The 12,651-nt window shown below is 39.5% G+C and overlaps 1 protein-coding gene across 9 annotated transcripts in view; it reads left to right on the plus strand.

Moving 5' to 3' along the window:
- The window catches only part of UTRN (utrophin), a 368,491-nt gene that overhangs the window by 233,402 nt on the left and 122,438 nt on the right, over nucleotides 1–12,651 (plus strand). For all 9 annotated transcript variants that reach the window (XM_051811059.1, XM_051811060.1, XM_051811062.1 and 6 more), the window contains 2 exons: nucleotides 3,400–3,572; nucleotides 11,313–11,469. In XM_051811059.1, coding sequence (XP_051667019.1) covers nucleotides 3,400–3,572; nucleotides 11,313–11,469 — 330 coding nt within the window. The remainder of the gene's footprint in view (nucleotides 1–3,399; nucleotides 3,573–11,312; nucleotides 11,470–12,651) is intronic.

A 12,651-nucleotide genomic window follows, 5' to 3' on the forward strand; every position in this document is an offset into this window, starting at 1 on the left:
ACCAGGCCAAAGTGGAAAAGACAGGCAGCAGTTTGATCTTAATACTTAAAAGCAATTTAAGGCAAGTGGCAATCTTCTAATAGTCTGGCTAGGGTGAAGTACATATCTAAATGCCAATCTAGTTGTTTCTTCTCCTTTCTATCTTTCAAAACTTTCACCTTGATTTATGTATAGGATGAATTCTTTTCTCAAAGGGCATTCTTTTAATTTAGGACCTTAATCCTTCAAGCAGTTGGGTTTGTAAACAAATTTGTTGACCACATACAATAAATTATCAATCCAGTTTAACAGATACGTGCACATAAATATTTGCAAAATTAGCAAAATATGACATCTCTATAGTAATGCCTCAAAAAATTAAGGTGATAAAGCAAGAAGTCCTCTTCTGTTTACAGTGTGTTTCTTTAGTTTTCCTTTTTCCTTCTTTTTTCTGTTGTGTTTTTGCTGGTTTTTTTCCTCTCCCCTTTTATTTGTTCTACTTGCACTGGGAGAGCACTCTGGCCCAGATCCCCTTTCAGTTGAGCTAACAAGAGTGCTCCTGTTTCATGGTTGTATCACCCTCTTTATGTGGCAAAAGCAACAGAATTTTTTCCCCTTCTTCTCCTCCATCCTCCAGTGTGTTGTCCCTGTGATTCTGAATATGGGAACTTCAATGTGATAACGGGGAAGTGTTTATAATTTATTCTAAAGTATTGCAAAATTTAAATTGGATTAACTCTTATTAGACTTAGTCCTCACTGAGGCCTGAGCAGGGATAATCAACTTCTTTTATCCCTTTTTTTTTTCCACATAGAGGACAATAGAGAATCAAAGATCAAGAAAAAGGTGTGGGAGAAAGAGAAATAATAGATCAGGATGAACATGAACTGGTATGTTTACAGAATGGATAGAGTTCTTCACACTTTGAAGAAAGAAATTCTAAGGGAGGGCAGTCATATGTTTACAAATCTCATAAGAATTGAAAGATTTTGATAACACCATGAATAAAGGAGATTATTACCAATTACTACCAATTACAGCAGGTAGTTAGGACAAGATGGGAGCCCATCATCTTTGTTAGCCTTCCAACAGAGGACAATACCTGAATAAAAATCCGGATCTTTTATATCATTATGGGAGAATAACTAATTTATTGTGTCCATCTCTTGCCATTAGTAATTTTTCACATCCCACCTTCTTGCTGCTCTTCTTCCATGTGCGCATTGATGTGGGGTGTGTTATTTGAATTTCTCTCCATCTTTTTTTGTGAACTGCGATTAATTTACATTCATTAACTTTATCAGTCCTATTGGTTTATCCATCAGCAAGCAGTGCTTTTTTTCCCCCCTGGAAAATGGAAATCAGAAAAGAGAAGGAGAACTTAATTAGCAAACTTTATTCTTTGAACTGAGTTGTGTCAACACTTCCATCACACATGAGACTCAAGAATGTGAACAGCAGATTTACTGTGCCTTAACCAATATAACATAGTAACTGGGAAATGCAAGAATCAAACCCCAGTTTGAATGAAACTTTTTTGAGCATGTATGCCAAAGTGTCCTCTCAGGTATAATCAAAGAATGTTTTATGAAGGTTCTAGAATGAATGGTTTTAAAATTAATATTGTGATTGTAGAATGGAAGATTAGAGATCAATTTGTTTTCAGTGGTGTTCTGTGACTTTGAAGAGGTAAAGAAATATATTTGACATGATCAGGCTTTTGTAGCACAGATTAGTGTACAATCAGAATTGTAACTGCTGTATGTGATTGTACCTCCTGCTATGTGGGATTGAGTTGGTTTTCACTGCATCTACATGTGTTGGAGATGTAAGGACAGGAGCTGCAAATGTTTTCAGATAAACATCTAATTGAGCTAATGACTCTATCTTATTTTGGTTGGTTGATTATCAGACCCTTCATTTTGCTTTTTTGTTTTAAATGTCATTGTTTGTATCTATGTTCAGAATGGTGATTTTTATCAGGTGTTTCAAAGACAGCAAAAGTGTCTTTTTACCTGTTTTAGAATAGTGAATCTCAGGGCAAAGATTAGGTGGTTATCCAAAGTCACATAGTAGCTCATCTGGACAGCCAGACCTTTGCTGATACCTCCCTCTCTCAACTCCTTCCCCACTGCCCCATCTCTCCTCCCCCCACTTCTCCAGCTGTATCCTGACTTATTTTTGCTTACTTCCCTAATTCAGGAAAGCTTTCATGCTATCTCAAATTCATAGCTACTTGACACTTTCATTTGTAGATGTTCAAGCAGCCATTCTAAGATGAAGGACTACATCTTTAGGATGGGGAGGTACAAGAACCCCCTCCTGTCCTGCTTTTGGCAGCAGATGGTGATTACTGAGGCACTGACTGGAAGAATAAAAACCTTTAAGGGATTTCAGTTACTTAATTTCTTCCTTTGCTAAAGAAGTTTATGTACATCTGCATCAAGTTCCTGTCATAATCTTTGGTGATTAATCTCCTGTTGAGACAGCCAGTACACCTCCTGGCTTTCCACACATTTACATTGCTTTATTAGAGTACACATAGATGCATGGATGCCAGAAAGCATTGGTGGTGATGCAGGAAGTTTTATTTGCTCTTATAATGTGTTTTAAAAATAATACTGAGCTAAGTTAGATGAAGACAACATCTGTAATGTGCTTCTTGAGGCAGATGGTAGATGAGAGAATAACATGGGTATAATTTCTAAGGGGAGGAGAAATGAGTCAGCTGAATGAAAATCACAAGCACTTTTTTCAGTATTTACTGTGAAATTCAGATTGTAATACCTCCTGCTGTTTTATGTCTACCTCTCCATATATTTCAGGCCATGGTGTACAATAGTTGAATTGTAAAAATGTACCTGTGGTTGTCGTAGTCATTTAGCTGCAATTTAAGGATACAGATTTTAGTGAATGCTTTCATTACGTATGACCTAAAGTATTACACAGAGTCTGAATTTCGGTAGACTGTGTAAGGTTTCTGGAATGTTTTGTTTCAAAGAAGAAAGAGCCAACATAGACAGCTACGGCTATATCTGTGTAATTTTTGAAAAGGAAATGACTTCTAGAGCATTTGCAAATGCCACACTGTGTGAAATGCGTGGGTGAGCAGTAGACAATTAGTTACCTTCAGTGCTACAAAACATAACACCACAGAACTTTGTGTTTGTAGTTCTATTTCCTGTATCACAGTCTTGGATGACTTTCTGACTCCTTTTCTCACACTTAAGGAGGCTAGACCTTTTATAGTGACGTTAATAAGGTTGCAGGTTTTCTCATCTGCATCTTTCATCAGGGTCACCCAAGAAACTCAGAACACGCACTCTGTCCTAGTGCTTTTAGCACTGCTGATGAGAATAAGGTCTCCCCTCCTTTACTTACAGAACTAAGATGTTTGAACTTTTCTTGCTGGTATTTCAGGACATCCAAGCTGAGATTGATGCCCACAATGACATCTTTAAGAGCATTGATGGAAACAGACAGAAGATGGTGAAAGCCTTGGGAAACTCTGAGGAAGCTGCTCTGCTCCAGCACCGGCTTGATGACATGAACCAGCGCTGGAATGACCTGAAGGCGAAGTCAGCTAACATCAGGTGAGTAAAGAAAACATCAAGGTGTGAATGGGGCACAATTCCAGTCTTCTAAAAGGCTTGAGAAATATGACCTCAGCAATGAAGTGAAATATCTATTCTCTTTCATAAAGGACCTCTGAGTGCAAATATAAACTTGTTCACCAGGTAGGCTTAACTACTTCTTCTTGTCTCTCTAGAGCTCCACGGTCATTACTTACCAATCTTGTACTAAAATTTTGAGAAAGTAAATTGAGTTTTATCTTGTTGTGTATCAATAGCAATGTCAGTGAAATAATTCTGTGAATCTACAATTACTTTGAGGAAAAATCAGGAGTTTTTGTTTTTATTACTGAAATTAGTAGTTTGATAGGACTTGCATCTTAAGTGTCTTGCTCCATTTAATTGGTATTAGATTTTTTTAATTGCTGCTATTCAATTAAGAAATGTTTTCAAATACTTACTAATTAAGGAATGCATTTTACAGTTTCTTGACCCTATCGGTGCCAAGCTCAAGTGTAGTAATTGTTAAAACTTTGTGATGTAATTTCTGAAGTAGATATGGCCATATTCGTTAATATGAATCAAATTCTACATGGAAATGAATTACATGGAAAATAGTTTCTAGAGCTTTTAATTGCAACTGCTTACTTGTTGGTTTAAGAAAATTCTTGTTTTAATAGAGCAAGACAATGTTAAGTGTTCCTATGAATTTTCAGAAGGCCAGAAAAAAGAGCTGAGCTTGAAATTCAAGAAAAAGAGTTTGAGAGTGAGATGGAGGGGAAAATGTGACCAACTTGCTAAACGGTTAAATGAAACAGGTAAATCAGCTCTGTGAACGCCCACAGATACCAAGGAACCAAAGGAATAAAGCAGTTTGGTGTGGGGGCTTACAGAGACTGGCTCCACTGCATAAGTAGTTTAATGCAAGAGCTGTTAAACTTGGCTTATTATGAGCTCTACTCACAAATAAGTCAATGTGAGAGAAAGATGAAAACATACTCTTAACAGAATAACTTATCAACTGTGGAGTCCTAGCAAGAACCATTCAGTTGCTTGGCCATTCCTAGGATTGGTCATAATTTGGGAGGAATTTGTGGCCAAGAAATTGTGGGCCTTCAAGCCGTTTACTGTGGACAGCTATGAGTTCCAAGGCTGTAATATAGAAACAGTGATTGTGCAGTCAATGCTCAGAAAAGTGGGAATACATGCTTTTCTGAATACAGACCCATTTCACTTCTGTGTAGATATGGCATGTATATCCCAGTGGGCAGCATTAATGTGTTTGTTGCTCTGCTGGTACCTGCAGTGCTGCAGAGCCACATATCACTGAGCTCAAAGTGGAAGATAGGCAAGGAAGAGAATACTGATGCAAATCTAAGGCAAGTAAATTAACCTTTCAAATCTCAGTCACTACTGAAAAGAGTATAGTATTCTGAGTTCCTGTATTTTGCACTGTTCTTTGATTGCAGACCACTTTTCTAACTTGTGCAAGTGTCCTAAAAGCTTTCACAGGGAAATAACAAAGCACAGAACTGTTATGAAGTGTGTGTGCCTTTAATTTTTGCCTTCCTGGTGTATCTTTTTACAAGGATGAATTGGAAAAGCAAAACTGTTTGGATGAGTACAGTGAGCACAGCATATAACTGTGTTAGATGCTAGGACTGATGATTGAAAAAACTGATTGTTATGGGTTTCAGCTTGGATAGTGCTTCTAAATTAATGTTTCTCTAAGGTTTTAGAATATTTTCCGGTATATGTAAATTCTGATTATGCTGATTTTTAATTGCTGATAGTACTGTTCTCCCATACGGGGATAGTATGAGTTAGTCACTGTGTTGACTTTACTTCCTTGCTACTGTAACTAAAGAGAGTTGCAAACTGGAGAAGTAGCATTCTTGTGGCATATTTTTAAATGCACGGAAGGTGTGTAAACCTGTACTTGTAGTGAGTATGACACCACCTGACAGGACTATATCTCTCCTTGGAATTACTTTAGGCTTATTTTTCTCTATTATCTTATTCCCAGGAACAAAACACAGCTACAGATTTCTGGGAACCTGCATTTTAGAGCCAAATGTTTAGGAAAGATTATTTTCTCCTGGGGCAGGAGGTGTGAGGATGTTAGTGTTTGGGGGAGGGTAGAGGTAAGAATTTGGGAGAAATGGACAAGGAGTATATTTAGACCACCCACCAATTGCTTTTTATTCCACATGTTCCCTTGTCACTCAGCAGGAAAAGTCCTACCTCCACAGCAGAATCAAAAGCTGAGGTGGTCTCCAGCTGTGAAGAGAGCTTCTCAGAGTCAACAGAAGGGGAATTGTGTCAGAGTTGCTGTTCTTCTGGATGATTTTATTAGGCTGGGAGGAAGGGGGATGTTCTCTATCTGGTCAGTTGGATGGGAGCATCTGTGTTTTTCAGGCTCATTCAGAATTCCCTTAGGAGTGCTTTTGAATACCAGGTGGTTGATGCTGGTGAATATTTGTGCTTCAACCAATGCTCAAAATGAGTCATCTATAACTGACCTCTATTTTGATTAGATTCTTAAGCCATGACTTGACCTGGTAAATCACCAAGATTGCCAATTCTTTTATCATGTGAGCACAAACACCCGAAGCTTTGTTTGCAGATTGTTTATTAGTAGAAGTACCAATTCCAAAACAAAGGCCAGAAGTCCTGACTGAGAAGAAAGACACCCAAGAAATATTTCAGAACTTCAGCATAGTTTATTTTCTCTTTTTGATAATGTCTGTATGACAAATATAAAGGTGATACTAAAACTTTACATTGAAACACAAATTGGAGCATATCTTTGTTCCTTGCTCCTGTGCAGCATTTACTTTGAATGGGGTTTGCTGAATGTGTGTCTTTGCTCCCCAGGAGAATTGAATGCTTCTGTCTGCTCTTCAGCTGCTGCATCTTGCTTTTATTTTCAGTATGGCTTTTGTAAGGTTAGAAGGGTAATATTCAGGAAAAATCCAGGCCGATGTGATATATTTTCTCTCTTTATTTTTTTCCCTTTAATGCCTTTCTGAACTTTCAAGAGAGAGGTTAGCTCACTTAGTGCTCAAGGAAAAATTTTCAGGTCCCTATTAGTGTAGTCACTTTCCTCCCCACCCCTCACTGCTCTACCCCTGAAAGATTAACTTGCACTTGGCTTTGAAACCATGTACTAGTGAAGTTTTGCTCCTGTCATTAATCTGTCATGCACACAAATAGTGGTAAATTACAATGCATTTAATCTAGTATCATATCCCATATAATTTACATTAATATCAAACTAGTTTTTTCACTTATTAGTATTGCACTCTATGTCTCCCTTAGATTGCCCTTTAATTAATTGCAGGAGTTTTTTCCCTCCTTACAAAGCTCCAATTTATTTTGTATGCAAGAATTCTACTTAATAAATAGAGCAGAAGCCTCAGAGTGCTGATTTTTAGAGGTGAGAGCTGCTTATATATATGTGCTAAAGACAGTAATAAGTCATGATGAACAGAGATTTCACTATTGAAAGTACGGAATGCTATAGATCTGAACACTTTAATTCACAAAATCACAGAATATGCTGAGTTGGAGGGGACGCACAAGAATCATCGAGTCCAACCCTGAGCCCTGCACCAAGGGTCGCACTATGTGCCCGGGAGTATCATCTGAATGCTTTGAACTCAGGCTTCATGCTGTGACCACTTCCCTGGGGAGCCTGTTCAGTGCCCAGCCACCCTCTGGGTGAAGAACCTTTTTCTAACATACAACCTAAACCTCCCTTGATACAACTTCAGGCCATTCCTTTGGGTCCCATAGCTGATTACCACAGAGAAGAGATCAGTACCTGTCCTTCCTCTTCTCCTCACGAGAAAGTTGCAGGCTGCAATGAGGTCTCTCCTCAGTCTCCTCCAGGCTCAACACACCAAGTGACCTCAGCAGCTCCTCACATGGCTTCCCCTCAAGGCCCTTCACAATCCTTGTGGCCCCTCCTTTGGACACTCTCTAATGGTTTAATATTTTTCTTATATTGAGATGCTCAAAACTGCACGTGATATTCAAGGTGAGGCTATACCAGTGCAGAGCAGAGTGGGACAATTACCTCTCTTGACCAGCTGGTGATGCTTTGCCTGATGCACCCCCAGATGTGATTGGCCCTCCTGGCTGCCAGGGCACTGCTGACTCATCTTCAACTGGCTGTCGACCAGGACCTCCAGGTCCCTTTCCTTGGCACTGCTTTCCAGCATTCTCATTCCCCAGTTTATACGAACATCCAGGGTTGCTGCATCCCAGGTGCAGAATCTGGCACTTTTCCTTTTTGAACTTCATATGGTTGGTGATTGCCCAGCCCTCTAATTTGTTGAGGTCTCTCTGCAGGGCCTCCCTGCCTTTAAGGGAGTCAACAGCTCCTCCCAGTTTTGTGTCATCTGCAAACTTGCTTAGTATCTCTTCCAACCCTGTGTCCAAGTCATTTATGAAGATGTTGAAGAGCACAGAGCCCAAGATAGAACCCTGTGGAACCCCACTAGTGACAGGTCACCAATCTAATGTTACCCCATTCACTATTACCCTCTGTGCTTGACCCGTGAGCCAATTGCTCACCCACCACATGATGTGTTTATCCAGCTGTGTGCTGGACATTTTGTCCAGAAGGATCCTGTGAGAGACAGTGTCAGAAGCTTTACTGAAATCCAAAAAGATTGTCAACTGGCTTTCCTTGATCAACTAGGTGGGTTATCTTGTCATAGAAGAAAATTAGGTTTGATAAGCAGGAGTTTCCTCTCATGAAGCTGTGCTGTCTGTGACCAATGACTGTGTTGTCTTTCAGGTGTTTTTCAGTACTTCCCAGAATAATCTTCTCCATAACTTTACCAGGCACTGAAGTGAGATTGACAGGCCTGTAGTTTCTGGAGTCCTCCTTCTTTCCCTTCTTGAAAATCAGGACAATGCTGGCCAGCTTCCAGTCAGCTGGGGGCCTCTGTGGATTCCCAAGACAGCTCAAAAATCATTGAGGGAGGTTTTGCAATGATATCAGTCATCTTTTTGAGGGTTCTGTGATGAATCCCATCAGGCCCAATGGATTTGTAGGGATCCAGCTGGAGCAGGAGATCCCGGAGAGTTTCAGGGTTGACTGGGAGTTGATCACTCTCACAGTCATGGTCCTCTGGTTCAGGGCACTGAGACACCCTTGGTCCTTCATCTGTGTTGAAGACCGAGGCAAAGAAGGTGTTAACACCTCTGCCTTGTCTCTGTCCCTGTTTGTGAGGTGACCATCCTCATCCTGTAAAGGGCTGATGATATTTCTATACTGCTATTGCCATTAATATACTTGAAAAAACTCTTTATTGTTCCCCACATTTCTGTCCAGCTTCAACTCCAGTTGAACTTTGGCCACACAAATTTTCTCCCTACAGGAGCAAGCAGCATCTCTGAATTCTTCCCCTGTCACTTGACCTTGCGTCCCCTGGACACACACCTTCCTTCTTTGCCTTATCTCCGGAAAAAATCCCTGCTCAGCCAAACCAGCCTTCTGCCTCACCTGCTTGACTTCCAACATCTGGAAACTGCTGCTCCTGTGGCTTTAGGACGTAATGTTTGCAAAGTGACCAGCACTGATGGACCCCAGCACCTGGAAAAACATTTTTCAATAGGACCTTCCTTACTAATTCCCTGAGCAGCCTGAAGTCTGCTGTCCTCATGTCTAGAATTGAGGTTTTGCTGGCAGTTTTCCTACTGTCAACAGAGATTTCAAACTTGATTACTTCATGGTCACTGTGACAAAGATGGCCACCAATCTCCACTTTGCTCAGAAATTCATAAAAATGTTTTATTTTTTTAACCATCAGAGTCTTAACAGCAAAACTGTAAATTCAAATGTGGGCTGCCTTGGCTTAGATGAGAGGACAATGTCTCTCTGCTGCCTGATTAATAGGCAGTATAACCGTTTTCACTTCCAGAAAGAAGGGCCAGTTCTGAGTACCTAACACCTGAGGGTATAGCGTATAAACAAAGCTTTGCAGTTTGGTATTTTGGAGAACACTTTTGACACAATGTCGAGCTAGTTGTGAAAAAGAGAAGGCAAACACTGTATGTGGATTAGCCGATGCTGTTGGGAGCGTGTCCCTGGGTGTGTCTAGGGTCTTCCTGGCCATCTATGGTGCTTGCTCCAGCTGTGAAGCAGGTACCTTGTGCACTAACTTGCTGTAGAGTTCATAAATGCCTGTATGGAAAGAAGACTTTGGTTGCCTTGAAAGTAGTTTTGGTTAGCGAGTATTAAAGAACTGTAAAAAGATCAGGAGAGTGGAGACGGTACATTGCACTCACGAGCTGCTGGCCTGCAAACCAAGGCCTATGGCAATATCTTGCTTGTAATTTACTGCATGGTGGGATGCTGACTCAGGTGTTCAGGCCTGAGCTACAGGGAGCTGGCTTCAATTCAGTGTTGAGGGAACGGTATCAGTGAGAGCAATAAAGGACAGTAGAAACCATAGTGCACAAGACTGTAGGCAGTAAAATGTTGCTTCTAGCAAGTACTTCAATTTTATATTTTTTTCCCAAATAGTTGCCCAAGTGCTTTCCTTCACTGGAATGAAGGAGAATAGATTCCTCTTCATAAAGATAGTTTATCCTTTCCAGAAATGTGATTTTTTAAATTTTTTTTTTTGCTATGTATTTTTCTCTCCTCATACACTCCTACCTGACTGCTTTATTGGTTCATCTATCCTAGTATCGCTGGGAGATCTCAGTGTGGCCAAACCTAAGCTTGTGTTGAAATTAACCTTGCAGCACATCATCCCTTCAATCTAAATATTGTCGTATCAGTTCCAAACATTCACTCAAATGCCATTTGAGATGATAATACAAGAGGAGTCAGTTGAAAGTTTCAAGATGTGAGTCACAGTGAATCAGAAAAAAAAATAACCAGCAATGTGCAAAATAGGAAAGGGAGTAGAGTTTAGTTCGTTCATCCATCAGAAACAGGGCAGGAATTTGCAGAGCTGGTGGCAGACTACAGTGAAAACCATTCAGCTCTACTCCATCACCTATGTGGAGAAAAAGATTGTTGTTTACTGGTATAAACTAAGCACATGCTGGTCTTGAATGATTCCATAACATAGAATGACTGCAGTAAAAGAGGAGTAGCTAGTCCCTGTTGAAGATTTCTATGCATCTTTTAGACACTTGAGGGAGAGGACATCAAGTCAAGGTATTTTGAAAAGTATAGAAAAAGTATTGTGGAATTAGGCTTTTTTTTCATCAGCTAAACCAAGGAACAACAGATTTACTGTGTTAATCCTCTAGTAACTCACCACTGACTAAAGATGATGTATTAAATAACCTATATTACTTATTGATATGTTCAGCAGCACAAGCAATTTGCTGTTGATCACTGCTGGAAGAACTTGCTGCTTTTTGCTTCTTGAGAGTCAAGGTCCTCGCATGAAAGAGTTCAGTTCTGCAGTGCTTTAGCTCAGAACATGATGCTTGTGATTCACGTGCTACAGTGGTGAAGTCACAACAAAACACAGCATTCCTTTATGTGGCTTAAACATGAAGTGTTCAAGGTTTTAGATGAGTTAAAGCATCAGGTACATTTGTCTGTTTTCCCCTATTTCTCCTTTGCTTATTTTGATTTGCTGTGCAAAGTATTTTAAGTACAGGGGTTTTTAACACAAAGTTGCTTTGCACTTGAAATATTCTTATCTTACTGATGGAGTAATTTTGTTTATTGCATGGTTTTGCTATTCAGGGCTTTAAAGATGCATTAATGTTGTTTCACAGGGCTCACTTGGAGGCCAGTGCAGAGAAATGGAACAGATTGCTGACATCCCTGGAAGAGTTAATCAAATGGCTGAATGCGAAAGATGAAGAACTGAAAAAGCAAATGCCTGTTGGAGGGGATGTTCCAACCTTACAGCAGCAGTATGACCACTGCAAAGTAAGTTGCTTAAGCTTTATAGACAAATACGCTACTGTGAATTATCGAATGAAGCAAATTTTTGAACAGGAGAAATGATGAATACTTCCTAGTGACTAATTTCTCCACCTCTTTTGCTTCCACCCTTACCCAGTAAAACACAACTGAGACACTCTCTATAAAATTTCATCTAAAGGATTTCTGAGACACATACTCAGTTTCCTGATATTTTTGGAATCCAGCCAGGTAGAACTGCTATTTTACTCTAAAGTTAAGGAAGGCATACAAAAGTAAGAACTGAACAAGAATTGTGAAAGCAATGTTAAAAGAAAGTACAGGAAATTTATGTCTTTATGGCTTTCTGTGTGTTACTAAACTGACCAGTAGTATCATCCCCCTACCCATGCAGATTTATACTGCAAAGGTGACTCAAAACTGTTTTTGAGAACTAAAACTTACCTCTGCCTTGTACTGTTGTAACTATAACATGCTGTTCTAGTTTTCTGATTTTGGTACTCCTGTTCTGGTTTTTTACATAATAGGGTATTAATTTCTACATACTTTTTGATAGTAAAAAACTCTATTGCATCTACATTTCTTCATTCATGTAGCCTGTAGAGTCTGTCTCACCAACTCTGATCAGTAATTAAGTTCGAATGGTTTCGCCACTGGAAAAATTCATTCTAGTAGAGCCGGTTCCATCTTATCATCATATTTGTTCATCTGTGTGGTGTAAATAGGGACGGAGAACAAATGCAGCTTTACATAGCTAATTGCTCTCTGCCAACACTACACTTACATCTTTTCTGCTTTGGTGTTTAGTGAGGGCAAAAATTGAATTTGGAAAAACTTAGTAATACAGAAACACTTGGAGTACTGTGGGATATACAGAAAATGTAGTCTGACACGAGCAGCATTCTGTGACTTAATTCCAAAATAGAAGAGCATAAGGAAATCTGCATATGTTTCTCCTTAATTTAGTCTTTTAAGATAAATTTATTAGCATAAACTCAGGATCTTTGTTTCTTGAGAGTTCATCTCTTCTTGTTCTTATCCACTTAAAGCATCATGCTCTGTTTGTAGGCACATCTGCTGTGAATATTTACTAATGATCAAATAGTAGATTATTAGTGCCAGAGTACAATAAAAGGCTGTAACAAATCCAAATACATTTTGAAGGAGGTCAGTGGAAGGTGATAGATC

The sequence above is a fragment of the Manacus candei genome, unplaced genomic scaffold (genome assembly GCF_025592945.1).
Source record: "Manacus candei isolate 608988 ecotype Guabito, Panama unplaced genomic scaffold, ASM2559294v1 h1tg000081l, whole genome shotgun sequence".
Lineage (NCBI taxonomy): Eukaryota > Metazoa > Chordata > Aves > Passeriformes > Pipridae > Manacus > Manacus candei.